This window comes from Leopardus geoffroyi, chromosome A1 (genome assembly GCF_018350155.1).
Source record: "Leopardus geoffroyi isolate Oge1 chromosome A1, O.geoffroyi_Oge1_pat1.0, whole genome shotgun sequence".
Classification (NCBI taxonomy): Eukaryota; Metazoa; Chordata; class Mammalia; order Carnivora; family Felidae; genus Leopardus; species Leopardus geoffroyi.
The window spans coordinates 137,417,658-137,441,723 of NC_059326.1; the positions used below are offsets into that span (position 1 = coordinate 137,417,658).

General features: G+C 37.5%; 1 protein-coding gene across 2 annotated transcripts in view; it reads left to right on the forward strand.

The window, feature by feature from the left end:
- Positions 1-24,066, forward strand: part of TNPO1 (transportin 1) — a 98,260-nt gene that overhangs the window by 18,178 nt on the left and 56,016 nt on the right. For both annotated transcript variants that reach the window (XM_045495209.1, XM_045495200.1), the window contains exon 2: positions 21,312-21,425. In XM_045495209.1, the coding sequence (XP_045351165.1) occupies positions 21,321-21,425 (105 nt within the window). In that variant the 5' untranslated portion in view covers positions 21,312-21,320. The remainder of the gene's footprint in view (positions 1-21,311; positions 21,426-24,066) is intronic.

A 24,066-nucleotide genomic window follows, 5' to 3' on the forward strand; every position in this document is an offset into this window, starting at 1 on the left:
AAAATTAAGAAGTTGATGAGAGGTGATTGGAATTTTTTTTAAGGAGTTTCTAGGTCCAATGTGGGGCTTGAACTCACAACCCTGAGATCAAGTGTTGCATTCTCTACAGAGTAAGCCAGCCAGGCACCCTGAAACTTTTTTTATATTAAGCAAAATTTTGGTATTCTTGTTTTAAATTTTGTAGTAGTCTTTTCTGTATGTCTTTTCTTAGTATTTAAACAGTTAAAAAAGTCCTAATATTAATTTATCATAACATAAAAAATTTTCCACACATATAAGATATTTAAACTGTAATCAAATTAATTACAAATGTAGAAATCATAATAATTTCCATTATCTAGGTAAAAGTAAAATTTCCATTTTTTCTCTGAAACTAGGTGTCTGGGGTTATAAAACATCTTTGTTGGTATAATTCTTTTGCTTTGCAGAAATTGAGTTTTTTTCCATTGGTAATAAAGATATTTTTCTTAATTTCCAATATCCTCTTTATATCATTGTGTGTACTCATTTTAAAGGCATAATCTGGGGGAAAGTTCTGCGAGTACATCAATTTTCTGTAACTAAGATTTAACCCTTTAAGTGCCACAACCTTTAAGCATTTTCATATAAAACTTTCTAAATTATATTTCACACGTTTTTGCCTTTTTAACAAGTAAAAAAGGTGTAATTTAAGCTCTTTGATGATTCTTTTTTTATTATGAATAGCAAGCACTGTATCATATTATGGTAACATTCCCTGGGATCTTTTGCCCTGTCCTATTTATGACTTCCAACACTTACACTTTTGGAGATCATTATTATTTATTTTCATTTTAAAGGTAATTTAACCACAGTAGTGAAATTTTTTTGAATAGAAAGGAAAAAAGGCTTATAATCTTAACCCTCTAATCTGCTGCTAGCTTTTCATTGTTTCCTTCTGGTCTTTTTCATTTAACAATTCTGACTTTATCTTATACATATGTTTTACTTACTTGTTATTGTTCTCTACGTACAACTTTTGATTAGTTTCTTTACTTCCTAACCATAAACATTTTCCATGTCATTACAGAAATTAACTTTTTTTTTAATGTTTATTTATTTTTGAAAGGGAGAGTTTGAGCAGGGGAGGGGCTGAGAGAGAGGGGGACAGAGGTTCTGAAGCAGTGCTCTGTGCCGACAGCAGTGAGCCTGACGTGATGCTCGAATTCACTAATCGCGAGATCATGACCTGAGCTGTATAGTTGGATGCTCAACTGACTTGAGCCACCCAGGTACCCCCTGGGATTACTTCTAATTCAACAATAAATATATGGGTAAACATTCAATTGTTCGGTTATTATGCAGTTATTAAAAAGATGACTGGGGCACCTGGGTGACTCAGTCAGTTGAGCATCCAACTTCAGCTCAGGTCATCATCTTGCTGTTAGGGAGTTCGAGCCACATATCAGGGTCACTGCTGTCAGCACCGCTTTGGATCCTCTGTCCCCCTCTTTCGCTGCCCCTCCCTTGCTCACACATGCTCTCTTTCTCAAACATAAATAAACATTAAAAAATAAAAGAATCCCAGGATTAAATCTTTGGGAAAAACTTTTTTCCTTTATTTAAGATTCTTAGGATATAGTCTAAGAAGTATAATCATGAGGTCACAGGTTATTAAAATGCACATGGCTCTTGATACAGGTTGCTGAGTTGATTTCCAATAGGTTATATTAGTTTACCTTCAATAATCTGTTGGAGGTGATTCATATCTTCAGCACCATAGGGTGTTATTGTTATAAAATTATCTTTGTTAATTAGTCTAAAATTTTTACTTCATTACATTTATTGATTATTAATAAGATTCAGTATTTTCCAGGGTTTGTTTACTATTATATTCTGTGAATTTTCTTTCATGTATTATCTGTTTCTTCTAAAACAGTTTTCCAGATAAATAATTAATATATTACTGTCTTGTTGCATCATCTCACTTTGTATTTCTCTAACATGGGAGGAGCTCCCTTTATATTTGCTCATATAAGACATGTGTTTATCTTCCATACTTGTAAATAGTGGTGCCTCTGGAAATGTTTAAGAGATATTGTAAGTTCTTTGACATGTGGACTGTCTTAGTCTTGGGAAGCCAGTATTACTTGAAAGCTAACGTCATAGCGAGGGTAAATTGCCACTATTCCTACATCTCTCACAGGTATAAATATGAATGAAACAAATACGAAGCATTTTTTCCCTTGATGACAGCAGAAGCAGTGATTGCTATTGTTCAGAACCAAAATAGTATAATTTGGAATAGGCAAATTATAGGCAAGGGAAGGGTAGAAGTAGATGAATAAGGAATTCTCTGTCTGGAAAGAGGATGTACACCTGAACTGGCAGCTGGCTTTATTGGTTTTCTCTGTTTTCCTACTCAGTTTATTCTCCACCCATTTTGATATATTCATTATACTCAGTATCTCCCAGAGACTTCATGTCAGCTCTCAAATTTACTCTCGTTGTTCAGTCTAAGGAAATTGATTTCCACGATAGTCATCAGCTTCACTATACCAACCCTACAGTTCCTAGAGAACTCCTTAAAAAGTTTAGTTCCTTCCACTTAAGTACATTTTGGGAATAGCTTATTATAACATTTAATATATAATCATGTGATTATATCTATAATATTTAATATTTCTATTGTAATTAAGCTCTTTTGGTTCCAAGGAAGAGAAACTCATTCGGATTGTCTTAAGAGAAAGGGAAAGGTTTATTTTAAGTCATTTGTGGAAGTCGAAAACCATCAGAAAATACAACAGCTCCCGGGAGCAGTTAACTTCTCACTCTGGTGGACCATGTAATCTTGCTCAGTGCGTCCCTCCTCCTCTGTGTGCTGTCCGTTCTCCTTTCTGCCCACTTAGAATTTCTGCCCCTTTATAATTTTGTCTTGGCATATGGAATCTAATGATGGCCACATCACTGACATTTTAGCTTCTTTGAGCACTGGTAAATGATCCTAGTGCTTTCTGTTCATATTTCTGAGAAAGGAAATCCACTTGATTGAGCTCACCTTTTTATGCCAGGATTCATCATATGGAAGGTCACGTACCCAATCTTGGTTTAATCAATTGCATTTAGGAAATGCAAAGTGTCAACCTTGCCATTAGACCCAACACTTAGGCTTGGCCATGGACTATCCAGTTCCCTTTAGAGAAAGGGTTTGAGTTTACTGGTAGATACCTATCAGAAAATCGGTATAGTATGCAAAAATGAAGGAGGAAAAGAACTTCATAATATAGAACTGAATGTTCTATGTTTTTATTTATTTTATACTTTTTTTTTTTTTTTTTTTGAGAAAGAGGGAGCAAGTGAATGAGGGGCAGAGAGAGAATCTTATGTGAGAGAGATAGCGGGAGAGAAGCAGGGCTCACCCAAAGTGGGTCTCAAGCTCACCCTATGTGGGACTCAGACTCAAGATCTCTGAGATCCTGACTCACGCCAAAGTCAAATGCTTAATGACTGAGCCACCCAGGTGCCCCTGTAACTATGTTTTTAAAAGTTGAAGTTAGGGGCGCCTGGGTGGCTCAGTCGGTTAAGCATCTGAATTCATCTCAGGTCATGATCTCGTGGTCCGTGAGTTCGAGCCCCGTGTCGGTCTCTGTGCTGACAGCTCAGAGCCTGGAGCCTGTTTCAGATTCTGTGTCTCCCTCTTTCTCTCTCCTCCCCCACTCATGCTCTGTCTCTCTCTTCTCAAAAATAAATAAACGTTAAAAAAATTTTTTTGTTGAAGTTAAATTTTTTCCCTTAATTGAGTTGTAATGTTTCTAGGTCTTGATTTCCCCATTTTTGTAAATAAAAGGATTGGATATAATGTTTGCATTCTGAAGATGTTATGATTGCTATTCCCTAAGGACAGTTAAAGTTGATGAATTCCAATTTCATGGGATGAGGGGGATGGATGGTGATTAGGACATGATATTCAGTTGGCCAATAACTCAGTATCTCTGTTTACAAGAGGACAATAAGCTTTTTAACACAAGATTCACTTTTAAGGGTATATTCTTAATAAACCAAACACTTTCTTAGCATGTATAGTAGATTAGCATTATTCTTTGTGTGTCTAGTATGATCTCAGATTCCCTTAGCTTCGCACATTTCATTCTAGATTTCTATATTCATTAATTTGTTTATGTCTCAATCTTGGTTGAGTCTTTGCTGTCACAGCAAGAGAAAAACAGACTTGAACACACAGAATATGTGCTACTGTTTTTTGTGCTAAATTGCTAAGTCATATAGCACTATTTGTCATACAACATTATTTCTTGCTATTTTTTTCCGTTTGTGAACTATCTCTATAGAATTTGTTTTGTGATATTCTTTTCCTCTCTCTTTTCATACTGCGAAGACTACCCTCAGTCAACTACTTAATTTTTGCCCTTCTAAAATTTTTGCAGATCGATTACATTCATGTCTGATTTAATATTCAACATTTGAGGGGCGCTGGGGTGGCTTAGTCAGTTAAGCGACAGGCTCTTGATACCAGCTTAGGTCATGATCTCACAGTTCGTGAGTTCGAGCCCTGCATCGGGCTCTGCACTCACAATGCAGATCCTGCTTGGGATTCTTCTTCCCTCTCTCTCCCTCCCCTGCTTGCACTCTCTCTGTCTCTCAAAATAAATAAGTAAATAAACTAGAAAAATATATATTTAGCACTTGATTTCTGATACTTTTATTTCTCCTTCAATATTTCTATTTTGATCTTTACTTCTTTAGACTCTCATTTCATTTAAGTGATTCAAGCAGCCCATTTTGTTGCATAGTCTTTGGTAATACAAAAATAATTTCATTTTTGGCGTGCCTGGCTGCGTCAATTGGTGAAGGATGCAACTCTTGATGTCAGGGTCATAAATTCAAGCCCCACGTTGGGTGTAGAGATTACTTAAAAATAAAATCTTAAAAAAATGTCATCTTCATCTTAATGGGTATCTGGTGGTACAAACTGCTGTCAGTAAATCTGTTTTACTGATAATTTTAGTGGGAGGTGAAGTGAGAAGGGAATGAATATTACCTACTATTGCAGCAGTTTCCATTCTCATTTAATCTTCTCTTCAACCCATTTCACAGAAAACTCAACTGTGGCTAAGAAAGTTAAGCTGCTTTCCTAAAAAAGACAATGAGGAGGATTGGGATTTCAACCCTGTGTGTATGACTCTGGAACCCATGCTTCCTGAACTCTGTCTTCCTGCTTACCAACAATAAATAGTGTAGAACAATATTCAGCATAGGAACAAAAATTGTAAAAATTGATCTTCTCTCATAAATTGTTTCTCCTGTCTCTGACTTCTCACACTTGAAATCTGAATGATATGTGCCCTTGTTATATGTGAGAAAGATTTCAATCTTTGAAGCTAATAATAATCAGCCTACCAACCACTTTTCTATTTTATTGGCTAAAGGACTCTGACCCTTTTCCACTTCAACCCTTGCCAGTGAGCATACTGCTATGTTCCTTTTTCTGTTTACACTAGAAAATGTGAAATATTCAATCCACTCATTACCCCATAACAATCAGGGATAGTTCTAGACATGACTGAGAAATTCCTAGGGCCCTGTCACTAGAGAACTTTAGGAGCAATCTAACCACAATGAAACAATATACTTGTAGTTACCATAATGATCTGTAATGGTTGTCCTAATGTGCTCGCTCTAATTTTTCTAAAATTTATCAGCTTAGATTTCTATCAACTGTACAGTCAGTGTCTCACTTTATAAACACATAAAGTAGGGGCACTTGGGTGGCTCAGTCATTTGAGCATCTGACTCTTTGACTTTGAGTAGGGGAGGGGGTGAAGGGAGAAAGAGAATTTTAAGCAAGCTCCCACTCTGCTTGGAGCCTAACCCAGGGCTCATTCCCACGACCCTGGAATCATGACTCGAGCCAAAATCGAGTAAGACGGTCAACTGACTAAGCCACCCAGGCACCCCGAGCAATGTTATTATTTTTATTTACTTATTTATTTTTTAATTTACATCTAAGTTAGCATATGGTGCAACAGTGATTTCAGGAGTAGATTCTTTAATGCCCCTTACTCATTTAGCCCATCCCTCCTCCTAAAACCCCTTCAGTAACCCTCTGTTCTTCATATTTAAGAGTCTCTTAACCAAGCAATGTTATTTTAAAACAAGCTACCCTTTTAATTATACTTACATATTTGTGAGCGATGAATTAAAGAAACAGTTTAGAGTGGAAGAAGCATTGAAATAAGAATAGGAAGGCCTGTGTTCCAAACCAAAGTTGTTTTTGGGGGTGGGGGAATGGTGGTAAAACTTATTTCTTACTCTTATTTCTTATTCACTTATTTATTTAAAAAACTTTTTTTTTAGGGGCATCTGGGTATCTTAGTCATTTATGTGTCTGACTCTTGGTTTTGGCTCAGGTCATAATCTCACAGTTGTGAGATTGAGCCCCACATCAGGTTCTGCTCTGCGCTGTTAGCACAGATCCTGCTTGGAATTTTCTCTCCCTCTCTGTCTCTCCCCTTTTCACACACACTCTCTCTCTCTCTCTCTCTCTCTCTCAAAATAAATAAACTTAAAAAACATTTTTTTAGCTTTATTGAGATAAAATTGCCATATGACATTGCAGAAATTTAAGATGTACACATAATGATTTATGTATGTAAGATGAAATGATTACCACAGTAAGGTTAGTTAACATATCCATTATCTCATATGGTTACAATTTATTTTTGTTATTATTATTATTTTTAAATTATTTTTTTTTCAACGTTTATTTTTGGGACAGAGAGAGACAGAGCATGAACGGGGGAGGGGCAGAGAGAGAGAGGGAGACACAGAATCGGAAACAGGCTCCAGGCTCTGAGCCATCAGGCCAGAGCCTGACGCGGGGCTCGAACTCACGGACCGCGAGATCGTGACCTGGCTGAAGTCGGACGCTTAACCGACTGCGCCACCCAGGCGCCCCTGTTATTATTAATATTATTTTGGTGAGAGCTTTTAAGATTTACTCTCTTAATAACTTTCAAATATAATAATACAGTATCGTTAACTGTAATCATTATGGTATACATTACATCCCGGAACTTGATCAGCTTAGAAGTGGAAGTTTGTATCCTTTGACTATCTTCACTCATTTCCCCTCCCCTCTTTTACTTCTGGTAACCACCAGTTTGCTCTCTGTTTTTGTGAGTTTGGTGGATTTTTTTATTTCTCAAATAAGTGATACTATTTTTATATATATATCTATATATATCTATATATATATAGATATAGATATATATATACACACACATTTTATGTATATATATATACATACACACATTTTATGTGTGTATATATTTATATATACACACACACACACAAACATAATGTGTATATACAGTTGACCTTTGAGTAGCATGGAGGTTAGTGGTGCTGACCACTGTGCACTCGCAAATCCATGTATAATTTTTGACTCCCTCAAAACTTAGTTATCAATTGCCTGCTGTTGACCAGAAGCCTTACAGATAACATAAAAAGTTGATTCACATATATTTTATATGTTACGTGTGTTATATACTTTATTCTTACAATAAAGTAAGCTAGAGAAAAGAAAATGCTATTAATACACTTACACAGTACTTGTATCAAACAAATTTTTGCATCTAAGTGGACCCCATACAGTTAAAACCCAACATGTTGTTCAAGGGTCCAGTATATATCACATTTCCTTTATCCCTTTATCTGTTGATGGACACAAATTTATTTCCATGTCTTGACTATTGTAAATAATGCTGCAGTGAATATGAAGGCACAGATAACTCTTCGACATAGTGATTTTATTTCCTTCTGATAAATACCCAGAAGTGGAATTGCTAGATTATATGATAGTTCTATTTTTAAGTTTTTGAGGAGCCTCCATCCTGTTTTTCCGTTCCCATTAATATGAGTTCCCTTTTCTCCACATCCTTGCCAGCTCTTGTTATCTCTATTCTTTTTGATAATTGCTATCCTAACAGGTTTGAGGTGTTAATGTTATTGTGGTTTTGGTTTGCATTTGTCTCATGATTAGTGATGTTGGGCATCTTTTCAAGTACCTGTTGGCCATCTGAATATCTTCTTTGGAAAACTGTTTATTCAGGTTCTTTGCCCTTTTTTTTTTTTTTTTTTTTTTTTTTTTTTTTCAAATTATTTGGGCTCTTTGCTATTGAGATGTAGGAATTTCTTATATATTTTGGATATTAGCTCCTTATCAGATACATGGTTTGCAAAACTTTCTCCCATTCTGTAGGTTGCCTTTTCATTTTGATGATGGTCTCCTTTGCTGTGCAGAAGCTGTTCAGTTTGATGTAATCCCACTGTTTATTTTTGCTTTTGGTGCTTGAGCTTTTGGTGTCATACCCATGAAATCATTGCCAAGACTAATGCCAAGGGGATTTTTCCCTGTGTTTTTTTTTTTTTTTTAAGGAGTTTTTTTTGTTTCAGGTCTTAATGTTCAAGTCTGTGTTTAATCCTTTTCGAGTTAATTTTTGAGTGGTGTAAGGTAGGGGTCCACTTTCATTCTTTTGCATGTAAATACCCAGTTTTCCCAACACAAGAGAAGAGACTGTCTTTGCCCCATTGAGTATTCTTGACCACCTTGTCAAATATTAGTTGACTGTACATGCACGAGTTTGTTTCTGGGCTCTCAATTCTGTTCCATAAGTCTGTGTGTCCATTTTTATGCCAGTTCCATACTGTTTTGATTGCTGTAGCTTTTTAGTATACTTCGAAATCAGGAAATATGGTAATTTTAGCTTTGTTCTTTCTTAGGATTGCTTTGGCTATTCAAAGTCTTCCGTGATTCCATATAAAATTTAGAATTCATTTTTCTTTTTCTGTAAAAAAAAATGCCATTAGAATCTTGATAGGGATTACATTATCTCTGGATAACTTTGGGTAGTATAACATTTAAATAATATTAATCCTTCCTACCCATGAACATAGGATATCTTTCCATTTGTTTGTATCTTCTTTAATTTCTTTCATCAGTGTCTTACAGTTTTCTGGTGTACAGATCTTTCACCTCCTTGTTTGAATTTATTTCCAATTATTTTATTCTTTTTGATGTTGTATATGGGGTTATTTTTTCTTTCACATAATTTAGTGTTACTGTATAGAAATGCAACTGGTTTTTGTATGTTCATTTTGTACCCTGCAACTTTACCAAATTAGTTTTTTTATAGAGTCTGTAGGATTTTCTTTGTATAAGGTCATGTCATCTGTGAATAGAGACATGTCTGTTTTACTTCTTCCACTCTGATTTGGATGCCTTTTCTTTTTTGTTGCCTGATTGCTTTGGCTAGGACTTCCAGTACTTCGTTGAATAGGAATGGTGAGAATGGGTACCATTATTTTGTTCCCATTTTAGAGGGAAGGTTTTCAGCGTTTCACCACTGAGTGTGATATTACCTATGGGTTTGTCATACGTGGTCTTTAGTATGTTGAGGTATGTTCCTTATATACTAAATATGTTGAGAATTATCATGAATGGAAATAGAATTTTGTTAAATGTTTTCTCCACATCTCTTGAAATCATATGATTTGTATTTTTCATTCTATTAATGTGATATATCACATTGATTGATTTGTGTATGTTGAATTGTTCTTGCATCCCAGAGACTAAACCCACTTGATCAAGGTGTATGCTTTTTTTAATATGCTGTTGAATTCATTGTGCCAGTGATTTATTGAGAATGTTTGCATTTGTATTAATGGCCTGTAGTTTTCTTCTAATGTCCTTATGTGACTTCACTATCAGAGAAATGCCTTATTAAATGAGTTTGGACATGTTCCCCTCTCTTCAGTTTTTTGTAAGAGTTTGAGAAGAATTGATGTTAATTTTTCTTTAATTGTTTGGTAGAATTCACTAGTGAAACCATCTGGTCCTAAGCTTTTCTTTATTGGGATTTAACTTGATTCAGGCTCCTTATTATTATTGGTCTCTTCAGATTTTCTTTCTTCATGATTCAATTTTGGTAGGTTATATGTTTCTAGGAATTTATCCATTTCTTCTAGGTTGTCCAATTTGTTGGTGTATAATTGTTCATAGTAGTCTTTTATGATCTGTTGTATTTCTGTAGTATCAGTTGTAATAGCTCCTCTTTGATTTATAATTGTATTTATTTGGTTCCTGTCTTTTTCTTCTTGGTCTAGTTAAGGGTTTGTCAATTTTATCTTTCCATAGAATCAACTCTTTTCTATTGTTGATCTATTGATCAAAAGATCTATTGATCTTTTCTATTGTTTTCTTAATCTGTATTCCATTTATTTCTACGCTAATCTTTATTATTCTTTCCTTCGTTTTTCTAACTTTGGTCCTACTTTGTTCTTCTCTTTGTAGTTCCTTCAAGTGTAAAGTTACGTTGTTTGGTATATTTCTTTTCTGGATATATATATGTGCCTATGTCTAAACTTTCCTTTTAGAACTGCTTTTGCTGCATTTTCTAATGTTTGGTATGTTGGATTTCCCTTTTCATTTGTCTTAAGATATTTTTTATTTCTCTTTTGCTTCTTTGATCCATTGGTTGTTCAGAAGTGTGTTTAATTTCCATGTACTTGTGAATTTTCCATCTTTCTTCCTGTTACTGATTTCTAATTTCACCATTGTGATCAGAAAAGATACCTGATATAATTTCTATTTCAAATTTATTGAAACTGTTTCATTGTCTAACATATGATCTACTGTAGAAAGTGTTATATGTACTCTTGAGAAGAATATGTATTCTGCCTCTGTTGGATGGAATGTTTGTTAGGTCCATTTGCTTTATAGTGTTGTTCAAGTCCACTGCTTCCTTATTGATTTTCTGTCTGGATGATCTATCCATTGTTGAGAGTGGGATATTACAATCCCCGACTATTATTGTATTGCTGTTTACTTCTCCTTTTAGTTCTGTTAATGTTTACATTATATAGGTGCTTTGATAGTGGATGCATAAATATTTACAATTAATGTATAAACTCTTGATTGACTTTTTTATATTACCATAATGAAGTTATTTGTTTAGAGCATTTTTAGTTAAAAATCTGTTGTGTTGGGGTGCCTAGGTGGCTCATTCGGTTAAGCATCCAACTCTTGGTTTCGGCTCAGGTCATGATCCCACGGTTCCAGGAGTTTGAGCCCTGTATTGGGCTCTGCTGATGCCTGCTTGGGATTCTCATTCTCTGCCTCCCTCCCTCTCTTTTTCTCTCTCTCTCAAAATAAAGAAATAAACCTTAAAAAAATAAAAATTAAGAAATAAAATCTATTGTGTCTAAGTACTGCTGCCCTGCTTTATTTTGGTTACCATTTGCTTGAAACACCTTTTTCTATCTCTTCAGTCTCTGTATGTGTGTGTTCTTAAAGCTAAAATAAATCTGTTGTATGCAGCATACTGTTGGATCTTGTTTTTTTAATACATTCTCCCATTTTTTTTGTCTTTTGATTAGAGAATGTAATCCATTTAAAGTAATTACTGATAGGTAAGGACATATTGCTGTCATTTTGATAATTGTTTTTTGACTGGTTTGTAGAGTCTTTGTTTCTTCCTATCTTCTTATGTGAGCTGATGACTTTTTGTAGTAGTATGCTTTAATTCCTTTTTCATAATCTCAGATTTTTCCTCTGTGGTGACCATGAGGCTTACATACAATATCTTATATTTATAACATCCTATTTTAAGCTGATGAAAATGATGTGACCAAAAGTTAAGCATATGGGAAATATTACTGCTATCAGTCTTTTATTTGATTAAAAATAAAAAGTTTAGGGGCACCTGGGTGGCTTAGTCAGTTAAATGTCTAACTTTGGCTCAGGTCATGATCTCACAGTTTTTGAGTTCAAGCCCCGTGTTGGGCTCTGCACTGACAGCTCAGAGCCTCGAGGCAGCTTCAGATTCTGTGTCTCCCTCTGTCTCTCTGCCCCTCCCCTGCTTGTGCGCTCTCTCTCTCTCAAAAATAATAAACCTTTTTTTTTTTTTTTTTTTAATGAAAAGTTTAAACCCTCTGGGCCACCTGGCTTGCTCAGTTGGAAGAGTATGCGACTCTTGATCTCAGGATCATGAGCTCGAGCCCCATGTTGGGTGTAGAGATTACTTAATTAAATAAAACTTGAAAGAAAGAAAGAAAAGTTTAAACCCTGAAAAGGAAGGTGCAGTTATCACACTTGCACTGAAGAAAGTAAACTCTAATCAAGAGAGTTGTTGAATTTTGGTGATGCTTAAAATAGAAGAGAAATCTACCCAGGAATTGTGTTAATGGTTAGTCACATACTCATGAAAGTAGCAGAATGAGAATAATACGACAGACAGCATGGTTCAGTGCACAGGCTCTGGAGTCAGGTACATCTGGGCTTGGGTCCTGCCTTTGTTCATTGTGACCTCTGTGACCTCAAACACTTCATTGAAGCCTGTTCTTCTTCTGTAAAATGGAGATGATAATAGTCCCTATTCATGAAATTAAATGAGATCATGCATTTAAGGCACTTAGTAAATAACTGGCATATAGAAGTGCTCCATAAATGATAACAGGGTTGCTGTTATTGCTAGGCACAGTACAGATTTTGAAAATACGCAGATTTGGTTTTGAGTGCCTATATCTGCCACATATTGGCCAGGCAAGTACTTAACCTCTCCCAACCTCAGTTAATATAAAATGGAGTTAGTATCTACCTCGTAGTGCTGCTGTGCATATTAAATGAGCAGAAGTATATAGGAAGTACCTAGTTGTAGATTGGATTGGGTTTTGGGATCAAGTTTTCCTTATTCCCACCTGCTTACTGTGATACTAGACTTTTTTTTTTTTTTTAATATTTGTAAACTTTAGCATTTGAGTCAGATGTCTAGTCGTCTTTAAAGGTCTTCTTGAGGGGCGCCTGGGTGGCTCAGTTGGTTGAGCATTCAACTTTGGCTCAGGTCATGATCTCACAGTTCATGGGTTTGAGCCCCGTGTAGGGCTCTGTGCTGACAGCTCAGAGCCTGGAGCCTGTTTCAGAATCTGTGCCTCCGTCTCTCTCTCTCTGCCCCTCCCCTGCTTGCGCGTGCTCGCTTGCTCATGTGCATGTGCGCGCGCTCTCTCTCTCTCTCTCTCTCTCAAATGTAAATCAACATTAAAAAAAAGAAGGTCTTGAAAGAGCACTCTAAGAATATATTTAAGTTTTCCTTAGTGCCCATTTTCCATTGTCTTTGGTTATTTCTTATTAATCTTTTCAGTTTTTAGATGACAATACTTTGTGCTTGAGGATTATAATTTTAACTTGTTTTTTTTAAAGATATTTTTCAGGTTTATTTTTAAGAGAGAGAGAGAGAGAGAGAACACAACCAGGGAGGGGCAGAGAGAGAGAGAGACAGAATCTGAAGCAGGCTCCAGGCTCTGAGCTGTCAGCACAGAGCCTGACATGGGGCTCAAACTCACTAATCATGAGATTATGACCTGAGCCGAAGTTGGACACTTAATCGACTGAGCCACCAGGTGCCCCGATATAATTTTCCCTTCTTAGCATAATTCTTCAGAGTGGTAAACTAGATCATTCACCCTAATCAATCAATCAAGGATGATTTAAAACCAGCTCAATGCCTTCCACCTTGTAACAGCAGAGGGTCCATAAGCTGTGATCCCTACCCTTCCATCTGAGCTCCTTTCTAGTAGCTTGGGCTGAACAGTTGGGTTTTGCTTTTTCCGCTTTTCTTTCTTGAGGCTTAATCTCTGATTACTTTATAAATCTCTTAAAGGACTTTCTAGTTTCACTGGTAGCTATAATTTAACAAGCCTGTTGACATTTTGATTCTTTGACATTAAATGGCTTCATTTTTTAAGTTATTATTAATCGACTGCCTTTAGACTTTGTCTTTTTTCCTTTCATACCTGAGCTTTGATTCAATTTCTCATAAAAGTTTTATTAAGTAAAAAAAAAAAAAAAAAAAAAAAAAAAAAGTTTTATTAAGTAACTTTAAAAGAAATAGGAGGATCTTTTTCGCCTTTTGGATTATCTCTGATTTTTTTCTTCCTTGTTCATCCTAGCATCTTTTTGTAAAAAGCCAGTGTAAGAGACATTTTCTTTGGAAGTCTACAAATCTGATTCACATTCAGCAAATAACTTAAGCTGTATTTTGTTTTATTTGTTGGTCAAATGAAGATAATACTTGCCAACTAGTTCCTGTAAAGGGATGTTCTAAAGATTAGATTTACCATGTTTTGAACGCATGTACTCAGTGCTATTGAAATATCTCATTTTTATTATATGTTCATAATATACATACTGCTATATTTACTGTTTTATTTATTTTACAATAGTGAAATAGGATTTTTTAAATTTGTTTTGAGTGAGAGAGTGTGGGGGAGAGGGAGAGAGGGAGGGAGAAAGAATCCCAAGCAGTTTCCATGCTGTCATTGTGGAGCTCATCATAGGGTTTGATCCCACGAGCTGTGAGATCATGACCTGAGCCAAAACCAAGAGTCAGATGCCTAACAGTCTGATTAACCCAGGTGTCCCAGTGAAATGTGATTTAAAATTTTGTCTTTTACCTCACTACAAAGGTATCAAATACTTGTCATTCTTTTAGAATACAAATGGTTCTATTTATGGTTAGTTTCCTAGTTTACAGAAATTGATGGGTTTTTTTAGAAAGACAATAATATCAGGTGCTTAGAGACTGGACTCTAGAGCTAGATTAGTTGGGTTTGAATGAGGGATTCATTTATTATGTGAGTAACCTTGGGCAAGTAACTTCTGTGTGCCTCAATTTACTGATCTGCAAAATATACGTAATATTAATACATGATAAAGTTCTGAGGAATAAATTAGTTGGCATATGTAAGTGCTTAGGACACTGTCTAGTACTCAAAAGCATTAGCTGTTGCTATTATTGACAACTAATAGATGTGTTTATGCCTTTACTATTTAGCCAGATTTTTTAGTAGTATTTTTGGTAGTGAAATATGTCAGACTTTCCCCTAACAAACTGGAACTCCATTTTAAATGCAGATTGGACAGTTAGGTCTTCTGTGGCTCCTGCCCCTTCCAGGGATTTCCCACATAGCAGTCTGATGGGTTTTATACATAAGTTATTTTTGTTCTGAAAATATTATGCTTACTGTGAAAATAAACAATCCTGAACAGCAGAAGATTAACCTCTCCTTCCTCATTTCCACTTCCTAGGAAGAGTAATTATTTTCCATATTTTTATTTGGTTTTGTCATCTATTAATTTTTTTTTTCAACGTTTATTCATTTTTGGGACAGAGAGAGACAGAGCATGAACGGGGGAGGGGCAGAGAGAGAGGGAGACACAGAATCGGAAACAGGCTCCAGGCTCTGAGCCATCAGCCCAGAGCCTGACGCGGGGCTCGAACTCACGGACCGCAAGATCGTGACCTGGCTGAAGTCGGACGCTTAACCGACTGCGCCACCCAGGCGCCCCATGTCATCTATTAATTTATAACCCCCCTCACAAGCTCTCTATTAGCTTCAGGATGAATTCCAACTCTTACCTTGGTCTGTGAGGTCCTCCTAGCCCCTGCCCTCCTCTCATTTTTACTTTTTGGTAATTCCTGTTAGATTCTCAGGTAAAGAGTCACTTCCTCAAGGAGGTTCAGCTTAATGTCCCCCCAGCCCCTGTACTTTCTCTACCATAGTTCTGTCTGGTGGGGCGAGGGAGAGGGGTCCTAGAATTTGGGAGGTGCTTTTGGTATTTAGTGGGTAGGGCAGAAAGATTTTAGATGTTCATCATTAAGAATTGTGTTAAACCCTGAACGACTTTTGAATGCTCCACTACATAGTCACATAGGGGAAAAAAATATCAGCCTAAAACCTCATATAATTTTACATATGCACGTGGAACTTTTTGCAGGATTTTAATTAAATATTGAGGTTTCTGGGAATAAAACTTCTGTATTATTGAAGGAAGAGTATACCTTGTTTTGTTTGGAATTGTTCACTATTTTGGGAAATCATGTCAATGTTAACATTTACCACATTCATAGTAATTCATCATGTCGGTGGAAACATCTGGCTACTCAGTAAATATTTTTTTGAATGTAATTGAAATTAGAAGGAAAAAAAGCTCTGAACCAAAGGGGGGTAAAGCGCTTTTCTCTTTCCTGGCCGAATATATTTGTGTTCCTCTCTCTTCCTATTGTACTTTATTCATATGCTTCATTCATAGACCACACATCTGTCTCTCTCACTAAATGAGGGGGGGGGGGCAAGAACAATATTTTACTTACTTTTGAATCTTCATTGCTCATTGAGCACATGGTAGTTACTCACCTTAATATTCAGTTGAATTAATGGCAACAGCAATAGTATTTGTTCAACAAATATTTATTGACTCAGACTCTTCTGGGCAAAGAGGGCAAAAACACAATGTCCCTCTTCTCAAGGAACACATGATCTATTGCTAAGACAGCCCTGGAAATAATTATAATATGATAGTTTCTGAAATGGAAATAGCTATAAACTTTGGATCTCTAATGAAAAAAACCACTTAAGTCTTGTGGGGAGGTCCTAGAATAATATCATGGAAGAGAAATAGTATCCAGTATCAAGCATAGTGCCAAGGAAGACGCTCAGTAGATATTTAGAAATTGAATAGATGAGCATAGCTCTGAAGAATGAGAAGGAGTTTGCCAAATGGCCAAATGTAAAGAGGACGTTCCAGTGAGGAAATCCCTATTCAAAGGCTCAGAGGTATGAGAGGCTCAGTTGGTGTTGGTGGAGCGTAAAGTTTGAGGTTAAGTCATAAGAGATAAAGCTGTCTGTAGAGGTGATGGACCAGATCATGAAACCAGATCCATTCAAAAGAAGTTAGATTTTATCTTGCAGGCAGTAGAACACCTTTGGTGTGACAATTAAAACTACTATATTTCAAATCATACCATATGCCAGGCAGGTACATACAATCCTATCACAGAGTTGATATATTCTCATTTTAGAGTTGACAAACTAAAGCTCAGAGAGGTTAATTAACTTGTCCAGGTTTTTACAGGTACTAAATGGAAGAACTAGGATTTAAACTTAGGTTGGTTGAGTCCAGACTTCCCATCTGCTTTTTAAACTATAGTTTACAGCCCCTCCAGCAGAGAAGAAACTAGATTTATTATTACTTTTTTCAACCAGTCTCTACCTCGCATGATTCTCAACTCTAGCAAATTCAAAATTTTTAAAAAAATTCTTTTATGTTTATTTAGTTTTTGAGAGAGACAGAGCACGAGTGGTGGAGGGGCAGAGAGAGGGGGAGACACAGAATCGGAAACAGGCTCCAGGCTCTGAGCTGTCAGCACAGAGCCCGACGCAGGGCTCGAACTCAAAGACCAGAAGATCATGACCTGAGCCGATGTCGGATGCTCAACTGACTGAGCCACCCAGGCGCCCTGCAAATTCAAAATTTTTATGTACATTTAAGTTCATAACAGTTTGGGACTCTTTGGTTTTCTGAAGACCCCAAATAGTATCTTACAGTAACTTAGTATTCTTAGTAACTTTGTATTCTGGTCCATCTTCTGTCTAGTTCAGATAACTGTCTTGGCTAATGAAATGCCTTTGGTTGGGGGTGGGGGGGGCGGTTTCACCATGGAATGTTGTGGACTAATCAGCATGATTTGCATACTCTAAAAGAGAAACATTTGAAGTATTACTTCCCTTTTTTGAAACAGTTATATCCCAGTCTTCAACATGCAAATAGAATAGTAATTACTTCAAGAAAATCCAGTGTTCATCTTGATATTGTTTATTACAGATGTAGTTTACTATTTAAATAAATGATTTCTGCCTCAGAATTCTGGTGTCCTTCGTTAGCTTAAAGTACTTTAGATGTTACCTAAATAACCCTGCGATCCCTCTGGCTACCCTAGCAGAAGACTCTTGCTAATTTTAACGTTTATTTATTTTTGAGACAGAGAGAGACAGAGCATGAACGGGGGAGGGTCAGAGAGAGGGAGACACAGAATCTGAAACAGGCTCCAGGCTCTGAGCTGTCAGCACAGAGCCCGACGCGGGGCTCGAACTCATGGACCGTGAGATCATGACCTGAGCCGAAGTCGGCCGCTCAACCGACTGAGCCACCCAGGCGCCCCAGACTCTTGCTAATTTTAATGGCTATTAAAATGTGTAAGTTCTGCAGATACAGGTGGTGATTGTTGCACAACAATGAGAATGTACTTATCACCATTAAACTGTATACTTAAAATGGTTAAAACACCACATTTTATGTTACGTGTTTATTTTACCACAGTAAGAAAAATGTGGTATAGAAGTTCAAAATACTTGTTTCCAATAATTTGAGTAAGTTGTGAGGGAACAGTTTCTGTTCATTATACCTATCCCATCCTCATGGGTGGATCAAATTAAATGTTTTAAATACTAAACTGAGAAGAAAAAGAATTCTTATTTGGGTGCAGGAATAAAGATGGAAGCATGATAATGATCTTATGGGGGCTCTTATCCTCAGGATGGATGTAATGAAGATGCCTTTCCAACCTGGCTGCTATTGGCCCTGACTTCACTTTATTCAAAAGGGCAGCTAGGGAGTTAAGTAGGCTATCCAAATGTCACCTCCACTGGTGAGATGTGCATGGTTACAGCTCCCATTTATAACTGAAGTCCAAATTTTTAGGTTCCCTCCCTTTAACTTTCCCCTGCCCCCTACCCTAATATTAGTAGCAATTAAGTTTTCACCCATTAGATTCACAAAAATGAAAAGAATGTGCTGGTGGAGATGTGGGAAACATTCGTATTCTTTGTGAGTGTGAATTGCATAACTGTTTTTAGAAAGTAATGTGGTAATAACTGTTAGAAATTTTTAAATGCACATACTTTTGGCCTAATAATCCCACTGGGGTGCCACTACTGTGTAGAGACATTAATACAAGAATGTTTTTTTGTGTGTTCAAAAAAAAAAAAAAGCATCAGCATCCTGGAAGCCAATCAAGAAGGGGTTGAACAAATTATGATCTATTCATTCTAAATACCTATGTGCATCTATTAAAAAGTGCCTTAAATATTATACATTATAATATATAATGTGCCTTATATATATATTGGCCTGGAATGATGGTATATTATGTGTTTAAAAGTTGTAGCATTAATAAAGTGTAGTATGTAGTATGATTTTAAAACAAAACCAGAATGATGGGAGCGCCTGGGTGGCTCAGTGGGTTAAGCTTCCGACTTCTGCTCACGTCATGATCTCCCAGTCCGTGAGTTCGAGCCCTGCATCCAGCTCTGTGCTGACAGCTCGGAACCTGGAGCCTACTTCGGATTCTGTGTCCCCGTCTCTCTCTGCCCCTCCCCTGCTCTCACTCTGTCTTTCTCTCTCAAAAATAAATAAATGTTAAAAAAAATTAAAAAACAAAACCAGAACTATATGCATGTTTGAGAATACAGAAAGGTGTAGCAGGATTAATATCATACTTAATACTGATTCTGTCGTGGACATAAGCTTGGAGGTAGGATTGAACTAACTTTATGTGTACAACCATATTGTTTGATTTCTTGTCATTTTTGTAATTGTTAACAAGCTTCTGAAGTAAAAAGAAGAGGGAAGGAGAGATCTGTATGATAGAAATTATAATAGGAATTACTTTGGATGACTTGGGATGGGTACAATGGAAACCTTGGTACTGGTAATGATCATAATATATTTTGATGTGAGCATTGGTTACACAGGCGTCTTCACTTTATAAAACTCCCATTTAGTTGTATGCCTATGATTTGTACAGGTTATGTGTATTTGAAAGTGTATTAAAATTGTGGCACAGCAATACAAGGGAGTACTCTCATGTTTTTAAAAAATACTTTCAATAAGTATTTAATACATGAAGTTGGGCAAGAAACAGCAATCCCATTATAAAATATAAAGTACATATAAGCACACAGAATAAAGACTGGAATAAAAACATTATAATATTAATATGTTTAGATGATCGTTGTGGGGGGGGGGAGGTTTGTTTTAAGTAAGAACAGTTTTTTGCATTGGGTCATTTAGGAAGTCCATAGGAGATGGTGAGCAAGCCACATTACAGGATATTAACCAGAAAATAAGGGTGAAGGAGAGAGGAAAGGTTTAAAAAGAAAGGAAAAAAAGGAAGAAGGAAAGAAAAACACTGCTAACTAGAGACCTACAGTAAGGTCAGGTAATTTTAACCCCTACTAGGCAGGGACTAATTTCAGTTGTCAAACCATCATGTAGTAGTAAAGCCTTATGAAAAATTCTTTCAGTATACTCAGTTTGATTTTTACAAATAATTTATGCTTGATACTTAAGTTTTGTTTTTGTCTAAGCATTTAGTTTTAATGAAACTGTGTCACTGATATAATAGTTTCAACTGATTGTAGCAAATGCAACTCTTAGTAGCTTAAGAAACCTATACTCTGCCCAGTCTTTGCTAATTAACTGTGGTAATTTTGCTCAGACCTTTTTGATCCCTAATTGGCACATGGGGTCAAATATACGTCCCCAGGTTGGCTAGAGAATCAAATGAGAAAATGTATGTGAGAACACTTTAATAGAATTAAACACCGTCCGCTTATAAAATTACGTTACTTGTCTTGTTTTTCCTTCATCCCAACCAAAGCCCTTAGTTGTGAAATGTGGTTATTTGAGATGTAATTTATTTCAGTTAAGAGTTCAAAAGTTTAAGTTTATAAAAGAATGCAGTTTTTTTAATCACGTGCAAATGTAAATACAGTATTTGGTGTTTATCAAGATGTGGGTTGTGATTGCAATACATTTTTAATATCTTAGACTAAATATTAGTGCCAGTTATATCGAGTTGAAATGTAAGCATTTTTATTTTTTCTAAGTATTGTTGAATTGTCGGGGGAATTACCAGGCTTTTCCCTCTATTTCAGTCATTTTCCATTATTCACCATGTTAACTTAAAATAACTAATACCCCATATCAGATCTCTTCAGGTGTTTCTCCGGGGTTTTGATAAGGACTCGACTTCTGATTAGTCCTTAAATCAGTAATAAACTGTACGGAACTCTAGTTAGGTTGGGTTGGAGAAAAATGCGTGGCACTAGGACCCAGGGGGCTCCCGTGAGCGGATCTAGGGGCCAGATTGCAAATTCGCGGTGACTCAGTCTGGTCGGCTCCTTGCGCTCGGCGGCCGCGGCGGCAGCAGCAGCAGCAGCACCAGCAGACGTTGGCGGCCGAGCTGCTAGGATCAGTTCCCCCGGGTTTCGCCGTCCGAGACTTCTTTCGGGGCACCCCAAGCAGGTCCGAGGCGTGTGGGGAGCAGAGGGGTCGTTCTGGCGGGGAAAAGGGGGTTGCTCGGCGCGGGAAGCCCTCGGGCCTGTGCACGGGGAGTAACATTTGCTCCGTCTCTTCCTGTGTCTGGCTTTATTTGCAGCAAACCAAGATGGAGTATGAGTGGAAACCTGACGAGCAAGGGCTTCAGCAAATCCTGCAGCTGCTGAAGGAGTCCCAGTCCCCAGACACCACCATCCAGAGAACCGTGCAACAAGTATCCTTTCCGAGGCCTTGCCGACGCCCGCGCAGCTCGCCCCGCGCGGGGCCCGCTCCCGGCGGCCGGGTGGCTCCCGCCGCCCCTCCCCCTCCTCCCGCTCCCCGGATCCCTCCGCCCTCCGTCCGCCTGCCTGCCCGCCCGCGGGGAGAGGCCCGTCCGCCGCCGCAGCTCTTGCCCGGCGCCTCGCGCACGCGGCCCTCGAGCCCGGGTTCGGGGTGTTGCCGCGGCCGCCGGCTTCCGGCCCGCGGGAGGCGGGGGCTCCCGGCCGCCGCCCGCGATCGCTACATGTGCGCCCGCCCGGCCGCCACGTCCCCGCCCGCCCACCGCTGACCTGCCCATGGGGCGGAGAGCGGCGCGGGCGGGCGAGCCCCCCGGCTCCTCGGCTCCACACAATGCGCCCCGCGCCGAGGGGGCAGCGGGTCGAGCGAGAGTCCGGGTGGAGTACTCTGCGTGCCAGACGGGACTCGCCGGCCGAGCGTCCGACCAGAAATGGGGTGGAGCTGGCGCGGGGTTTAAACTGCCGCCGCATTGGGCCTGGGGTTTCTTCAGGGCCCTTGCCCTAAAAGTGCTGGAGACCTATAAGTAGGGGGTCCCAGGCCTCACCCCAGGGCTGCTCGTGCTCACACCTGTTGCAGGCTTCCTGGCTCCCTAGTGAAATAGTCTCTGTGGCTCAAAAGGTTGACTGCTCAGGTACCCAGTGTTTAAGGAGTTTGCTGGGGTAGCGGTCATGTTGCTGTGATTTTAGAGACCGAAAAGGTTAAAAGCAGCAGCAAAACCTCTGTTGTGTTTTCTATGGTGCCCTGAACTGTGGACAAATAAATATCGGATCATTGGATCCGATAAAGGAGGCAAATTTACTTACCCAGTCATAAATAACCTTATCCCTGTTATGTTGAGACCAAAGAAGTGAATTCTTTAAACAATTTAAGTCTGCTTTTTTGCAGAAAATCTCTTGATTTTTATTGTTAGTCAACAGCAAAACTAGAATTTGGTAAGTAAGCCCTTTAGGGCTTAAACATAATAACACTTGTAAACATGAAATTATATACAATAACATGAGAAATTCTGTTAAATAAGTGTCGAAGTACTGCATTGCTGTAACTTGAAACCTTTAATAGAGGAGGAAGCACGTAGCTTCTTGGTTAATATAATACTGCTCATTTAAAACCAAAGGGGATAATGCCAGTACCAAGGGAAGGGTAGAGTTTTGGGGTGTGTGGGTGCTTGTATCTGAAACCCTGTGGTGGCCCAGTCTTAATTTGTGTTGTTATAGCTGTAGGAATGATAGAAGTTGATATTTATTGAATTAATTACGGATATCGTATGACACAGTTATTTCTTAAGGGAGCCAAGGCCGTAACCACCTTGTAATTTTTTTCTGTAGCACTATAGATTCCTGTTTTGGTACTTATTTATTAAATACCTTTTATATGCCTGGAACTGTGCTTGGGCTAACCATCAAATTTATAGTTTATTCTGGGTGCCTGGAGCATAGTATGCCTTCTGCAAAAGAAACAAGTTAAATTTCAGTAAGCGAATAGTATTTAAAAATACGTATTGCTTTATATTTTCTAAGTGCCTAATGATGGATGATCTTGTTCCTTTGTGACCTTAGGAAAGCATTTATTTCATTGTTGTTTTTGCATAGGCCTAATTACCTCTTGCAAGACCATTGATAAAATTTGGATAGAAAGCTCAAGTAAATTTGGATAGATAGCTCAAGTAAATTTTAGCAGGAAATATTTATGAAAAATTACCACATCAGTATGCTAGTGTTTGCCATTGACTAAAGAAAAACCATTGGTTTTTTTTCTTGGTCTAAGGAAGTAGACTTTGGAAATTTTGTAGAGAATGCTTTTGCTAGTTAATCTGACCACTACCTATTGAGGGTATTCTAGTATGTAATAAATAGCTAATACGGTGTACCTAGAGTTTGTATCAGGGATTTAATTTAAAAATAAATTTAGGTCTGCTGAATAAAAACATTTGAATATTACTGTCTAAGAAAACAATTAGTGTTAAAAAAAAATTAGAGGTTAAGAGAGCATGAAGAAAGATAATAGAGTATCATGTCACTGTTGACTGCTAACAGAATGAAATACCTGCAAATTTATGTCACTGGAAATGTTAGATCTTGGGGAGGGGGCACAATTGTGGAACTGTTGCATTTCAGTAATTTCATACTGACCTTACATAATAAGATTTGATAACAGACTTGTGTTTAAGTGGCATTTAATATTCAGTAGAATGAGTCTAGTAAATGAGTCTAGTAAAAGCATTTTTGATTTCTAAGTTGAAAAGCCATTTTATAAAGTTCTGTAAATGATCTTTAAAGACCTGTTTTCATTTCTTTGCGATGCTTTTCATTTTTGTCATTATTTCTATACGTAAATACCTTTCTGGTTAAGGTTTTTAAAGTTCAAATAAAACATTCTCTTTTGAAATTTTTTTTTGCTATGTTGAGCATATACCCTGTTCAGAACTTGGCTTATGTTGTATTGAATATAATTGATACAAAGTATTAAGTTTAATGTTTCAGCCATAAAGCACCAAAGAGATTTAACATAATCATTAGTGCATTCTTGGAATAGTGTATTGATGGTTTTAGTAAGAAAATTTTATTCTTTCTAAGAAAATG